Here is a 17184-nt window from a genome sequence, read left to right on the forward strand (position 1 = left end):
TAATGTATATGCCTGTGAGACTGAAAGCCATTCATGCCTAATAAAGCTATGAGAAAAATTATCCAGAGCCACTAATTTTATGCGCAAATGTGAATTTATCATTTATAAGCATACCATTAACAGTGCTTTTCCCAGTCCACAAATCAGTTGGAATATTGGAACGTAAATTCTCTTGAAAGGGTTATGACATGTTTTTAAAGTCAGCTTTTTAGTTGACTTGTCTTTTTGATAGTTTTTACTGAAGTAAATTTTTAATTACCAAACAGCCGATTGTCACGAAACACTCTTTACCACCAGCAACTCCCTATGCACCTACTGCAGAGTTAACATTTACTGTTAAATTAGAGTAACAATGGATTTTACAATATGGACATTTTTTAGGTTGGCAGTGGGAACCTATGGAAAGACCTACTTTTAAAGAAATCCATCATACTTTAGAAAACATGTTCCAGAATTCTAGTATTACAGAAGGTAAAAATGCAACTTATTATTGCTACTTGTTCTGTTTTGAGTATATATAATTGACAAAAAATGCATTTCATATAGCCACACAGAAAGAAGAATAATAGTATCATAGGTGACATAATGATTCTTGTTTTTTTTAAGTTGTGCACATGTGATGGCATTTAGGAAATGATGTATTGCTTTCTCAATAAACTTTACATATTTAAAAATGTATTAATAACATTAAAGTGTTTTGCAAAGTAAACAGAATTTTGCAGTGGTTAGATAATGCAACTTTAAAAATTTTAAATAACTTATTTATTAATAATGCTTTTGTATTGGTATATACTAATCACCAAGTACACCAATGAGCCAAAACATTATGACCAGCAAGTCGTTCCATGCAAATCGAAGCAACTGCAGGTGAACTATGGCGCATGCGTGGGTTGGAACACTGTATAAAAAACACCTGATACTGAGCTCCATTAATCAATGTTACTCTTGTTCTTTAGAAAGGGAAAGGCAGTGCACTTAAGCAAATTTGACAAAGGCCAAATTGTAATGTCCAGACGACTAGGTCACAGCATATCTGAAATGGCACGGCTTGTGGGGTTCTCATGGTCAGCCATGGTTAGTACCTACCGAAAGTGGTCCGAGGAGGGAAACCCACGAACTGCTGGAAAGGTGTTGGACAACCACGGCTCATTGATGCTCATGGTGAGCGAAGGCTCTCCCAGATGGCACGTGGCAACAGAAGGGCGGCTGTGGTGCAGCTCGCGGTAATTGTTAATGGTAGTGATGGGAGTAATGTCACAACACACAGTACATCGAACCCTGCTGAAAATGGGGCTGCATAGCAGCAGGCCTCTCCAGGTGCCAATGCTAACCACAGTTCACCGGCGACAGTGCCTACAATGGGCACGCGAGCATTGAAACTGGACCTTTGGTGATTGGAAGAAGATCATCTGGTCCGATGAATCACGTTTCCTGTTGCACCGTGTGGGCAGCCCGGTACATGTACGTCATTTACCTGGGGAAGTGATGCCGCCTGGATGCACCATGGGAGGAAAACAAGCCAGTGGCAGCGGTGTCATTCTTTGAGCGATGTTCTGCTGGGATACCCTGGGTCCAGTCATCCATGTGCTGGGCACTCCGATGTCTACCACCTACCTAAACATACATCATTGCTGACCGGGTACATCCTTTCATAACAACGGTCTTCCCCTCTGGCAGTGCCGTCTTTCGGCAGGATAATGCACCATGTCACACTACCCAGATTGTTTGAGACTGCTTTGTGGAACATGAGGAAGACTTCCAGGCCCTGGCCTCCAAATTCCCCAGATATCAGTCCCAACGAGCATCTGTGGTTTGTGTTGGAACAGCAACTCCAATCTGTGGCGTCCCAACCACGGACCTTACAGGAGTTAAAGGATCTGCTGGTTACATGTTGGTACCAGATACCACAAGACACATTTAGAAATCTTGTAGTGTCCATGTCTCGCTGAGTACGAGCTGTTTTGGCTGCACGTGGAGGTTTGTTGTTTGGTTTTTAGGAGCATTAGTTAGCGGGGTTTGAGCCCTTCATGGGCTCAAACCCCCGTCTAATCAAGAAGCGTGTGCTGCGCGCTGCTGCTCCTGCCCACCTGGCTATGGAGGCGCCTTGCATGTGGAGGACCAACATCAAATTAGGTAGGTGGTCATAATGTTTTGGCTCATTGGTGTATATTGGCAATTCCACCTTCCAGGCTTTAAGATTCCCTACAAAAAATAATGCAGAAGTGAAGGGACCATGGTGTGACCATCATTCTCTTGAAATAATACACTAACCTCAAAATTCATAGTCAAATTGCCTGTTTGGCAGTTAGAATTAAATTCATGGAACATTCTGTCTTTCATTTACTTTCAGTAAAGGCAACAGATTATGTGAGAATCTCTTGGTAGCATTCAGCATTTATTGTTTTGTTGATAAACATTAGTCTAGCAATATACTTTATTGTCATAGCACATCGCAGTACAATTTTAACTCAGTTTCGGGGAGTCTTTTAAAATTGTGTGGGGATTCACAGAACTCCAGATGAAATTATTTTGAGTTTATTAGTGGCACAGACAGGAAAATTGCTGATTACTGTGCAAGGTTTTTTTCTTTTTAACAGAATCATTTATTTTGGAACTTAAAAACAGACTGGATTTTTTATATAAGTAAATATGATGGATATAATTACATGGAGTTATCAACTCTGGCAAATTGGATGCATTGACAAGTTGTAATGAAGTTTGTGTAAATTTAATTAATAATAATGCAGTCCTGAATAACTAGTTATAGTAAAAATTTTGCCTTCATTCAGTTTATTAACCCCTCTCAGAGTCCCTCAGAATTTTTATAACACTGTTCAGTATCAATTTCCTCCCTGAAATAATTTCGATAGATTCTCGAAGGAAATATGTTCAAAAACTGAGATATATGCTTAAAAGGTTCTCATCACCATCAGTTTTCAAATATTGTAGGTTAATGACCCAAAACCAAGACCTGTAGTTGGTTTAATCATCTTTTCCATCTATTTTATCTTTATTTTTTATTTTTTAAGATTTCTATTATTTTGGAGATTTCTAGAGAAATTGGGAGCTTTCTAGAATTCTGGGAACATTCAAGAATAATCCAGGATGTTCTAGAATATTGTTACATGTGGAAGAAAGGTCTGAATGTTTCGGGAAGGTTCCAGAACTTTCGATGGAGTTTTCTAGAAACATTGTGAGCCATCTAGAAACTTCTCTACCAGTATACATATGCAAGTGGGTTCTTCACCAAGCATGCATTTTCGTATATGAAAAAGTGTATGTTTCAGAGAGCAAGTGGTGAACAAGTGTTTTAGTGAATTAGTGTTTGTGAATTAGTGAATCAGATAATACTCGTTATCTGGTTATCAGCAGTGATTATTCTTGCATTAAGAATTTTCAGATAAAGGAACCACTAGGTGATCACAGTGTACTGATGTGGGATTTACTTAAAGGCATTAGCATTAGTAGAGGGATATGATGCAAGAAAGCAAGCTTATTCAGCATCAGCCAAAAAAAAATATATATATATATAATTACCATCAGGGTTAAGGGAAAGGTTTGTTGCTTCCACGAAGATAACTACAGTGATCTTAGACAGTTTTTAAATTCTGTACAGTGGACTAACTGATGATGTTACCAACAGCAAATTCTAAGTGGGAAACATTCAAGGAACTAATTGCGGAAACTAGTAAGCTTTTCATACTGATTAAAAAATACTGTTCAAGGTTTAGGCCTAAGTGGATGTCTGATGAATTGATTGAGACTTGTGACAGAGAAGAAAAATGTATACAATGCATATAAATTATCAGGCAACACAGAAGCCTATGGCAGATATAAGTTAGTCTGTAATGAAGTCACAAAGGAGATTAGGCAAGCGAAGGCAGATTACGAGAAATTTTTGGCAAAGGATGCTAAGAAAAACAGCAAGGACTTCTTTACTTATATAAACTCTAGAAGGAAGGGGATGAATCAGATTGTTCCACTTGATATCACTTTTATTTCACCACTGTGCCCATGTAAACTGGGTAGTAGAACTGACAGTATGGTAATACTTGGTGTGTCTTCAATGTACACAATTTCTGAATTTTTGCCAGTACCCCAGCAATGAATCCAGTGTTTAGAAATCAACAGAAAATTTAACATCTGATGTAAAAGCATAGAACTCATGTAAAAAGCGGGTAGACTTCATGGAGGCCTAGGTTATACAATCCACTCAGATTCCCCAGCTCCCATAGGTCTAGGATGGATGCAAAGAATAGCAGCCCAACAGTCACACCAACCTACTGCCTGTGACATTCATTTCCTTTCTGACCACATCATAGTATCCAATAAAATTGGTCAGAGAAGACCTTTAACAGACCCATGCTGTGTCTTAACTATTACTGCAGTCTTGTCTAGATGATCCTGCATTCTTCTTTAACCAGTGACTCCATTATTTTCCCTGGAACACAAATTAAACTAACAGATCTGTAGTTACTTGTGTCACCTTTAATACCCCATTTGTGAATTGGTGATACATTTGCACACCTCCAGTCCGTGCTGACCTCCATTGAGTCCAAGGAAGCTCTCATAATTATGGCTAAGTGTTTGCTTACTTCCTTTGTTGCCTCCTTTAATATAACTGGATAGATCCCATCAACCCCATGTGCCTTCCTTATGTTTAATTTCAACAATTTTTCCTCCACTTTTCTCTCAGTTATTACAAAATCACTTAGCTCCCTGTTAAAGTTTGATAAAATATCAATGGTTCGACTGTTGATGATCCTGCTGAGATAGCTGACAATCTGGATGAGTATATTTTGCATCTATATTCACACGCAAGGGAGGAAACTGCCGTAAATTTATCAAACTGTAACAGGGTGCTTAATGATTTTGTAATAATTGAGAGCAAAGTGGAGGAGAAGTTGTTGAAGTTAAACATAAGAAAGGCATCTGGGGTGGATGGAATTTTTCCATTTATATTAAAGGAGGCGGCAAAGTAAGCAAGCAAACCCTTATCCATAATTATGATAGCATCCTTGGATTCAGGGGAAGTCTCCATGGACTGGATATGTGCAAATATATCCCCAATTCACAAAGGGGATCAAGGGTGACATGAGTAATTACAGACCAGTTAGTTTAACTTCTGTTCATTTAAAATGTTGGAGTCATTTGTTAAAGATGCATTGTAGAATCATTTAGACAAGACTGCAGTAATAATTTAGAAACAACTTGGGTTTGTTAAGGGAAAGTCTTGTCTGACAAATTTGATTGGATACTATAATGTGGTTACAAAGGAACTGGATGCAAAAAATAATTTTGATATCATATACTTGGATTTCAGGAAAGCTTTTGAAACTGTTGCGCATGGAAGACTACTGTTCAAATTGGAACAGTATGGTATTAAGGGTAAGTTGCTACAATGGATAAAAGAGTGGTTGAGTGGGAGACAACAGAGAGTGGTAATTAATGGACGCTGCTCCTCGTCGCCTAATGTTATTAGTGGAGTTCCCCAGGTTTCGGTGTTGGGCCCACTGTTGTTTTGTATATTTATCAATGATATCGATGAATGTATATCGGGCTTAATGTCGAAGTTTGCAGATGATACAAAAGTTGGCAGGGTTGTTAATGACAGTAATGGCTGTGTGCTACTGCAACAGGATCTAGGTAGTTCGGCAGATGGGCTGAGAAGTAGCATCTGAAGTTTAACATTGACAATTGCAAAATACTGCATATGGGCAGAAGTAACCCCAGATAAATGTACCAACTCTGTGGTACTACACTTAGGGTGGTAGAAAATGAAAAAGACTTCAGAATAATTGTGCAGTCAGATATTGAAGTTTTCTGAGAAATGCAGACAGTCTGTCAGAGCAGGTCATGGAGTATTGTTAGTGATACACAGGAATTTTGCTAGTAGGGAAAAGGAGGTGTTATCCCTTTGTATAATGCAATGGTCAGGCCATGCCTTCAGTACTGCATACAGGGCTTGAGGCCTCATTTTAGAAAGAATGTAGAGTTGTTTGAGGGTATACAGAGAAGGACAACAAGATTGGTGAAGGGAACGAAGGAGTCCTCTTACCAAGAAAGGCTTAAGTTCTGCAAATTGCAGTGGCTGGAGACTAGGCACCTGGGAAGTGATCTGATTGAGGTGTATAAGGTCTTGAATGGGTTGATCACAATGAATTCTGATTGAGGAACGGCAGTTGTAGAATCGATGTGAGAGTGGTTAATTGCTAGAACAAGCTTCCATCTGTTGTTGTGGAAGTTGATAGCTCAAATAAATTCAAGGAGGAACTGGACAAACTTTTAGAGGGAATGGGTGTGTGAAATATTTTTTTTTTTTTTTTTTTTTTTTGTTGATGCTACATAAGTTTCTTGTTTGATGCTCATACACTTGCTTTTTGTATTACATTCCTCTGTTTCGTTAAATGCGTTTAACCTAGGGAAAAAATCTACAATTTCTTAATTGTGTTCTTATGTGCACATATCCAAACAATACATAAAATATGTTGCATTCATGTGGAAATAATTGTGACAGCTTTTGCTACGTTTGCAGAGAACTGGTATTAAATTTGCAGCAGAAGTCACTGTCGCAACTTGTGAGAAAAAATCCTGTGAACTCTATTTTTGATGTTAGTTCAAAATAAATTATGAGCTCCAAAGATTTCCTGTAGTTCATGTTCAAGGACATTCACAGGCCGGCTGAGAGGTAGTCATAGTAGTAGTAGTGGCATGTGATGCAAGAAAGCAAATGAATGAGCTTATGCAGCATCAGCCAAAAAAAAAAAAAAATCATACCATTCCCTCCAAATGCCTGGCCAGTTCCTCCTTAAATTTATTCAACCTATCAACTTCCACAACGACAGATGGAAGTTTGTTCCAGCAATTAACCACCCGCTGGCTAAAGGCAAATTTCCGCACATCTATTCTACATCTGTCTTTTCTTAATTTGAATTTATGCCCCCTTAGGTTCGTAATCTGAACAAGTGGAAGGATCCCATCAGAATTCAGCATGCTCAACCCATAAGTAACAGTAGTCTTCTCCACTGGTGAAGTGTTATTTATTCGAAGTAGTACAATATCACACCTCAATCAGATCACAGTGCAGGTGCCTAGTCTCCAGCCACTGCAATTTGCAGAACTTAAGCCTCTCTTGGTAAGAGGATCCCTTCATTCCCCTCACCAATCTTGTTGCCCTTCTCTGTACACGCTCAAGCAAATTGACATCCTTCCTAAAATGAGGCCTCCAGACCTATACGCAGTACTCAAGTCCTGACCATTGCCTTATACAGATGGACAATCACCTCCTTTTCCCTGCTAGCAAAATTCATATAATATATCATTGACAAAACCTCATGACCTAGCCTGGCTGCATTGCTCAGAAAACTTCATATCTGACTGCACAATTACTCCCAGGTCTTTTTCATTTTCTACCACCTTAAGTGTAGTACCACACAGTTGGTACGTTTCTCTGGGGTTACTTCTACCCCTATGCAGTACTTTGCATTTGTGAAGGTTAAATTTCAGTTGCCACTTCTTAGCCCATCTGCCCAAATTATCTAGATCCTGTTGCAGTAGCACACTGCCATTACTGTCATTAACAACCCTGCCAACCTTTGTATCATCTGCAAACTTCGACACTAAGCCTAAAATACCTTCATCAATATCATTGATAAATATACAAAACAACAGTGGACCCAACACCGAACCCTGTGGGACTCCACTAATAACATTAGTCCAAGAAAAGCAGCACCCATTAATTACCACCCTCTGTCTTCTCCCACTCAACCATTCTTTTATCCATTACTATTCTGCTCCAATTTATACAATAGTCTTCCATGCGCAACAGTGTCAAAAGCTTTCCTAAAATCCAAATATATGATATCAAAATTATTTTTTGCATCCAGTTCCTTTGTAGCCACATCATAATATCCTATCAAATTTGTCAGACAAGACTTTCCCTTAACAAACCCGTGCTGTGTCTGAATTATTGCTGCAGTCTTGTCTAGATTATCCTGCAATGCATCTTTAACTAGTCACTCCATTATTTTACCCGGAACAGAAGTTAAACTAACTGGTCTGTAATTACTCATGTCACCTTTTGATCCCCCTTTGTGAATTGGGGATACATTTGCACATCTCCAGTCTGTGGGGACCTCCTCTGAGTCCAAGGATGCTCTCATAATTATGGCTAAGGGTTTGCTTAGTTGCTTTGCCGTCGCCGACCGGGCTAGCCGAGTGGGTAAAGTACCTGCCTGGCAACCCAAAGGTCGCGGGTTCGATTCCCGCCTCAGGCTTGGATCAAAGTACTGCAAAAACCTTGGGAGGTACAATATGGCCACAGAAGCCGATGCGCCAACAACTACTAAATCAATCAATCAAAATCAAGCTTTGCCGTCTCCTTTTTATATAACTGGATAGATCCCATCTACCCCAGGTGCCTTTCTTATGTTTAGCTTCAACAATTTCTCCTACACTTTGCTCTCAGTTATTACAAAATCATTAAGCACCCTGCTACAATTTGATAACCTTGTATCATTTTCAAACCTTAATAACTCCTCATGTGTGAATGTACAAAGGGTACTAGGAAAGTTTTGCAATATGATGCAACAATGAATCGCAGGAAGCTGCTTGTTGCTGCATGTTGAGACATGTTCATACGTGCATAGTAGCCGCCGTGCCAAGTCGATGGGCTCAGTTATTCATTAGTAGTGAGAGTGTAAAGTGCTTGCGATGGCATCGTGGTCACGAAATGAGATAAGGACAGTTTTGCGGTATAATTTCATGCGTGGTTTAACCATAGACCAGTGCTTAGAAGAAATGACTCTTGCACTAGATGATGATTGTCCACATCGTACAACGATATTCAGGTGGTATAGAAAATTCCAAAGGGGAAATTTCAATCTGGAGGATTCTGAGAGGCCGGGAAGGCCACGAACGTCAGTTACGGAGGAAAACGTTACTGCTGTGAGGAAAATGCTTGACGAAAACAGGCGAGTGGCCTACCAACAGATAAGGATACTTTGGGCCTAAATGCACCAGCAATTCGTTCGATTCTGCAAGATCATTTGCACGTGAAGAAACTTTGGTCTCTCTGGGTGCCGCATCAACTGACTGAAGAGCAGATGACACGACGTGTGACTTGGTGCCGGGAGATGTTAAAAAAGTTTGATAAGGGACAATCTCGGTATATGAACAACATCGTGACAGGTGACGAGACTTGGCTGTACTATTACGATCTGCCGACCAAGGCTCAAAACAAAGTTTGGGTCTTTGATGATGACGACACACCCGTAATTGTCAGAAAATCCCGATCTGTAAAGAAGAAAATGAAAGCTGTATTTTTCAAATCGAGTGGAATTGTGGAACGTGTCGTTTTGGACACGCAGAAGACAGTTACAGCTAAGTGGTATACTGAACAATGCCTGCCTAAAGTCATTGGATCTATAAAGAACCTGTGGCCAAAGTCAAGAACGGACACCTGGTACCTCCATCACGAAAATGCTCCAGCTGACCGCGCCAAAGCCTGCACCGAATATTTGACCACGACAGGACTGAAACTTCTCGAGCACCCTCCCTACAGTCCAGACCTTGCTCCCTGCGACTTTGCACTGTTCCCGCATGTGAAAATGAAGCTAAAAGGGAGGCAGTTTTCCAGTGATGAGGACCTTCTACGGGCTTGGGACAACGAGTGTGCTTTACTCCCTAGTGAAACTTGGCAGAACTGGTTTAAAGATTGGTTTCGGAGGATGGAGAGGTGTATTGAATGTAGAGGAAATTACTTTGAAAAAATTAAATAAACAAAGCTGTATTGCAAAACTTTCCTAGTACCCTTTGTAGATGCAAACTCATTCAGTTTGTTTGCTCTCTGAGTCGGATCATCAACAGTGGAACCATCAATATCAAGGCGACCAATCAGATTCATCTCCTTCCTTTTAGAGTTTATATAAGTAAAGAAATCCTTGCTGTTTTTCTTAGCATCTTTTGCCAAAGATTACTCGTAATCTGCCTTTGCCTGCCTAACCTCGTTTGTGACCTGATTACAGACTAGCTTCTTAGTTGCTTCATAATTTATATGCATCCCATGCACTTTTCTTCTCTGTCACGAGTCTCATTAGTTCATTTGATAACCATTTAGGCCTAAACCTTGAACAATATTTCTTAATCGGTATGAAACTTTTAGTAGCATCCACGATTAATTCCTTGAATGTTTCCCACTTAGAATTTACTGTTGGTAACATCGTCAGTTGATCCCACTGTACAGAATTAAAAACTGTCTAAGACCACTGTACTCACCTTTATGGAAGCAAAAACCCTTTCCTTTACCCCTGATGGTAAATATATCTTTAAGTAAATCCCACATCAGTACATTGTGATCACTGCCACCTAGTGGTTCCTTTATCTGCAAATTCTTAATACACGAATGATCACTGCTGATAACCAGATCAAGAGTATTACCCTCTCTGGTTGCCTCTTGAACATGCTGCTGCAGAAAACAATCATACAATAAATCTACAAAAGTCTTACTAGTGTGTGAGTGACCAAACCACAAGTTCCAGTCAATATCAGGGAAGTTAAAATCCCCCATTATAAAACATTCTGATTTACTAGCCCACTGTATTTCTCTGTAGAATTGTTCATTGTACTCATTCGAGTCATTAGGCCTATAACACACTCCTACTCTTATTTTTGCTTTCACAGTGCACTGTTCATCTATATCAACTGGATGCACTTCTTTTGATTTTATGTTTTTCTTAATTAACAGCATAAAACCTCCTCCCTTCCTAACCTGTCTATCCTTTCTGTACACATTGTACTCCCCAAATTCCAGTTCCTCATTCCTTATATATGTGTGACACCACATTTCTGCTATCCCAACAATATCTGCCTTTAATGTCTTGACCAACACTTCAAATTCATCAAATTTATTTACTGTACTTCTAGCATTGGTATACATGCAAGTATACATGTACCTATCCTTATTATTAGTTACCCTAACACATCCCATATACCCACCTGTTTCACGATGACTGCCATCAATCCCTGAAACACCCAGCACCCCTCGCTCCAGGTTGCTACTTATTCTAATAGCAGTTGTGCAAGAATCACCTTCACCTCTGCCTGCGGCTACTTTTAACCTTTTAGTCCGTGAATCCCCCAAGCTAGCAGTTTTCCGATCCACCTAACACTGCCTCAATAGCATCAGCAAATATTCTTGCGCCCTTTCTATTTAAGTGTATCCCCTCCCTATAGAAGCAGCCTCTCCTGTTACCAAGCACAGACCACAATGAAAAAAATTGTACCCCTTGAGCCTTGCATATTCCCTCCAGTGCGGAATTGCAGACACTTTCAAATTTAACCCTGACTCAAGACTTTTTTTGCAACATTGACCTGTATTTGTTAAGTAAATCTGCAGATTTACTACATAGGGACTATCTTGTCTGACTGCATAGGGACTATCTTGTCTGACTGTATTAAGACAGGGGCTGCATATTTGACTTTTCCCTTTTCTTGTACTATAGACAAGTTTGGAAACGCAGTGCCTGATACATAGTCAGGAGTAGTCCCCTGATGAAATTCCTGGACATATATCATTTTGCATATTTGCCATCCCTATATTCGACCTTCTTTCCAAAAATTGCCCTCCCATATCTGAATACAGTGATATCTCTTTATTATTTATTTGGTAATTTGTAATTTTTCGTATATTGTTTTCGTCTATAGTCTCATTTCATTAGTGCACTAGATTTTTTAAATTTTTTCACTATTACTTTACTTCCTTTTCTACTTTCCTTTAAACCTCTTTTAGTTCAGGCACTCTGGTACTTCTCTTTTCCATCTTTTCAGACTATACTTATGTTGCAAACTTCACATTTATATATATATATATATATATATAAATAATTTCACAAGAACCAACATAACTGTAGTAATGTACTAGTAATAGTGGCATGTGATGCAAGAAAGCAAGTGTATGAGCTTATGCAGCATCAGCCAAAAAAAAAAAAAAAAAAAAAAAAAATTACAAAACAAATCCCTCTAAATGTTTGTTCAGTTCCTCCTTAAATTTATTTAACCTATCAACTTCCACAACAACAGATGGAAGTTTGTTCCAGCAATTAACCACCCGCTGGCTAAAGGCAAATTTCCGTACATCTATTCTACATAAATGGGATCCCTTTGCTCATGCATTTGAAATATTTTAATATCTGCACTTGTCTTTTGTAGTGCAAAATAATAGTGAGTTAAAAATTTTGTGCTTATTCAAACTACCCATCTCCACAACACCAGATGGGAGTTTGTTCCAACAATCAACCACACTGTAACTGAAGACAGATTTCCACACATCCAACTTGCAACTATTCTTCCTCAGTATGAATTTATGCCCCCTTATGGGTGCAGTCTGAGCAAGAATAAAAATTCCATCAACACTGAGCTTACTCAATCCATTCAAAGCCTTAAACACCTCAATCAGATTTCCACACAGGTGCTGTTTCTCCAGATGCTATAATCTGCAAAACTGACAGCTTTCCTGGTAAGGGCACCATTTCACTTCCCTCACCAATCTTGTTGCTCTTTCACTATGCCCATTCCAGCAGATCTACATCCTTCCTAAAATGAAGCTTACAGACTTGTATGCAGTACTCAAGATGTGGCCTAACCATTGCCTTATGCAGCAGGATAATCACTTCCTTATTCCTGTATATCAGTGTGTCCAACGTTTTTCAGTACAAGGGCCATATTGAAAGTTAGATTTGTTTCGCAGGCTGCACTGAGTGATTCGAGAAAAATTAGTGTGTTACATTTTCCATATCTTGTTACATGTAAAAGGAAGTTTCTGTTTTCATGTTACAGTTTTTTATTTTCAGGCTATATATAAAAAATGCAAATTCCAAACACTTCATATATCAGTGATTTATTTTTTAGATTTTATTAAAATTAAAAAAAAAATGACTTACTTTTGTTTTTGAAATACTTTATTTTTATCTTTTTTTTTTTTTTAAATAATTTTTTTTTGTCTTTTTTTTTTAAAAAAAATATTTTGCTTTTAAATGTTCACTTGAGAAAATTTACAGCCTGAAAAGGATCACTGCTTTTTCAATATTAAGGCACATTACAGCTCTGGTTCATACTGTCTAAGGTGAATAAATAAATATAATGATATCCCTAAAATGGAAAATATTCAAAAATTTTATTATGTAGAATACAACATTTACTGAACAAAACTTAACATTTAATGAGATGATGATTGATGCTAAATGTTTTTAGATAGCTATTCAAAATTTGTTTGAAAATTTGTGATGGCAATTCTCAATACAGAATGAAGATGCCCATCTGTTATTCAGTTTCTTTTTAAATATTTATTTGATTTCATGGGTGAAACAATTTGCTCTAAAACATACGTTGAGCCGAACAATTTTCCCACTAATAAAATAAAATGCCATTTTCATGGCATTTTATTTTATTAGTGGAAAATCTTCAGATGAGAGAGCCTTGTAGAATTCAAGTAGTTTATTTTTGCAGTCCATCTACTTATTTTTGAACCATGTTTTGACTTGAAGATCAATAAGTTCAAATTGCAAGCTGGAAATGTAGTTTTCAGCCAAAGAAGTAAATGTATTCGTGCTTAATTTGGGATTTAAATAATAACAACGTATTCTGAACCGATTTGATGTCACCATACCATACAAATCAGAGGCATTAAATGATCATTAATTCCACGTATTAAGATAAGGAGTTGGGCTGTGTCCTTTACATCGTATTGTCACCCAGTGATACACTAAAATATTTCATTTGTTTTATGCTTTCCAATAGTTGTTAAGTTCTTTCCAATATCTTCTACTCTTCGCCTAATTGTTTGTCTTGTATCATTGCTTGTTTCTCTGGAAAAATTTTGTCCATAGCTTTTAAAAACATTTAACAAATTCACCATCACTGAACGGTTTACTTGCAAAAGTGATCAAATGTGCAACTTGATAACTGGCACTTACAGCAGATAAATTTCTTGATTGATTCGGTTTCAATGTGTTTTGTTGTTTTCTTAATTCCAATATCTTCTACTTTTCGCATTATTGTTTGTCGAGACAAACTAAGGTATATTCTTTAAAAAGTGATGCAGTATCCTTACACAACAAGCATATGGCTTTTTCATCGTACTCAATGAGAAATAGTCTTCAGTTCACCTTTGATTAAAAACACAACAATCGAAATCGACGTTCCTCTTTCGGAACAAATTCAATAAAATGAACAAGTTATATTAAAATAGCAGAATTTCACAATATGAAAAGATTGATGCATACATAACTGTATTAGTGTACATATGACTGCACTGGACTACACGTACACGTTTGATACAGTTGAGCTCGTCGCTTGCATGCCTGTACAGGCAGTGGCGCGACTCTCTAAAATGCTGTTTTAGTCACTTTCTGGGCAGGCCGTATAAAAATTATTCGCGGACCGGATCCAGCCCGCAGGCCGTAGGTTGAACACCACTGCTGGATATCGTTGACAAAATCCCATGAGCTGTTCTGGCAGCTTGCTGCTCTGTTCAGAAAATTTCATAGCTGACTGCACAATTATTCTCAGGTTGCTTTTCACTCTCCACTTCCCACAACTGGTACTACACTGCTCTCCATGTGACATACCTTGAATTTGTCATTATTAAACTTGTTTCCACTTCTTAGCCTATCTGCCTAAATTTCCTAGAACCCATTGCATTAGCATACTGATTACTGTGATTATCTCCCCTGACAAACTTTATATCATCTGTAAACTGAGACATTAAGCCTGATATGCCTTCATCAATATCATTAATAAATATAGAAAACAAGAATGGGCCCAGCAACGAACCCTGGGGGACTCTTCTAATACCATTAGTCCAAGAACTTTCCTTTAAAGCCATACTGTTCCAATTTGTATAAGTCTTTTATGTGCAACAGTATCAGAAGCTTTTCTGAAATGTGAGTATTATGGTTGGGGATATATTTGCATTGATATTTTTTCAAATTAGAAAATAGATGAAAGTGTGATGTGCTAGATCTGATGAATATGGGGGGATGGTCCGAGATTTTAAAGTTGCAATCGTGCAATACAGTCATGGCAATGACAGAATTGAGTGCAGGAACATTGTCCTGGTAGAACGGACTCCTTTTGCTGAGTTTTCCTCATTTTTGTATTTGATGTTTTCATGCATATGTGCATAAGGTCTGCATGACCCCATGACTGTTTGGGCCTTTCTGAAGGTAATCTACTAGCAGTACTCCCTCAGAATCCAAAAAAAACTAGTGCCATTACCTTGCCAACAGAAGGAATTGACTTTGCTTTCTTTAGATGGGGAGAAGAGCTGTGTTTCCACTGTTTGAACTGCTCCTTTGTTTTGTCTGACTAAAAGTGATGGACCTACACCTCATCCATGGTCACAAACCTTGTAAGGAAATTTTCTGAATCTGCTTGTAAAACAATGCAAATGTTTATTTGACCTGATAACTCCTGTGTGTTTTTGATCTGCTGTCAGAAACTTTGGGACCCAAGACATGCTGGCAATTTACGGCACTGTCACTTGTTAATCACTCATAACCAGATCATGCACACTCAGTTTCTGGAATGAAGGATGTTGCAAGTCTTCCACAGCATGGGTCATTTCCCAAGCTCTCCCTCCCTCATTTAAATTCTGCTGCCCACTTCTTAACCATGGAATAGGAAGGGGCATCCTTCCCCAATGTAACCACATCCTCATGAATTGCCTTTGAGATTAGCCCCCCTCCAAATATTGGATGACTGCACAGTGACTGATTTTGTCCATCTTTCCTCACACACACACACACACACACACCGGCACCTCTGTAGCAAGGTGGGAAGGAGCAGCAGTGCATTGCACACGCTTCTTGATTAGACCGGGGTTCAAGCCCGTCACCACCAAATACGGAGGATGCGGAAAGGTCAGGGAATGAATACCGCATATCCCGGAGCAATATGGCCTTGGTTGCTAATGTTCTTAAAACACACGCACGCACGCACACACACACACACACACACACACACACACACACACACACACACACACACGCACCTTTGTTGACTTCAGGATCTGTAATTAAAAAAATGTTATTGAAACTGCATGGAACGTGGTGGGTTACTATTTGAAGTGATATACATTAAGTACAGATATTTGAAAAGTTTGTGGCCCATTACTCTTTTATACTCAGGCAATGAACTTTTCAAAATCCCCATTGCATATAAATGTAGTTTATGCATTCTGGGAAGAGAAATTCTGGAGTCATGAATAATCTGTGGGAAGTGGTGTTAAGTGGTTTAAGATTAAAAAGACTTAGGTGTTACAATTCAGTCTGACACAAAATTTCTAGGTAGTTTAAACAGCTAGCTATGAAGGTGCATGGTATCCTGTCCATAATATATAGGACCTTTGCTAGCATAGAGGAGGATGTGATTGAGGGAAGATGTCATGTGAAGACAAGACTATGGTTAGATTGCATTTGAAATATTGTATTTAGATCTGGAGACCACACCTGGAAAAATATATTTGAAGCTTGTGAAGAGGATTCAAAAAAGGGTGACCAGATTAGTGATGCATGCAGATATGAAGAATGGTTTAGAAGGTGAGGACTGCGAAGTGTGACAGCTACACATCTAGTAAATAACAGGAAGATCCAGTTGAGATATACGAAGTGCTGAATGAGAAAGATCTGTTCTCCCTCTTAAGTGAGACAAGAACAAGGGGACACTTATATAAAATCTTGGATTATCTACCCGCCCACTGATGACGAAGCCAAAAAGCTTCGAAACGATCGTCTGGGTGGTGGTACGCTGAAAAAAAAATAACAGTAGTCTTCTCTACTAGAGAAGCGTTATTTATTTGAAGTAATTCAGCTATCTTGTTGTGAAGGCAACCACATTATGAGATACAATTAAAACGATGCCTTCTACGCTACAATCGAAGCTCAAATCTGTGGGTTAACTATGGTGTATTTACACCGATATTATATAGTTAATTATCAAAACCTATAAGGATTATGCCTAGTGCATTTAATTTTCCAAATAAAATCTTGGAGAATAACAGAAGACTGACTCTTGTGATTTTCACCTCTGGGCAGTGGGTTGTTGGACTAAAATAAATTGCCTCCTAGTGTGGTCTGGCTAAGTTCAAAGGTTAAGCTGTGGGAATGGGAATAGTATGAATATTCTGCT

At 38.6% G+C, this 17184-nt stretch overlaps 1 protein-coding gene across 1 annotated transcript in view; it reads left to right on the forward strand.

Moving 5' to 3' along the window:
- LOC150083920 (uncharacterized) overlaps positions 1-17184 on the forward strand; it is a 259821-nt gene that overhangs the window by 229668 nt on the left and 12969 nt on the right. Inside the window, 1 exon segment of the mRNA XM_090375830.1 lies at positions 382-471. Coding sequence (XP_090231956.1) covers positions 382-471 — 90 coding nt within the window.

This window comes from Mastigoproctus giganteus, chromosome 6 (genome assembly GCF_048544385.1).
Source record: "Mastigoproctus giganteus isolate SK-2022 chromosome 6, ASM4854438v1, whole genome shotgun sequence".
Taxonomy (NCBI): domain Eukaryota; kingdom Metazoa; phylum Arthropoda; class Arachnida; order Uropygi; family Thelyphonidae; genus Mastigoproctus; species Mastigoproctus giganteus.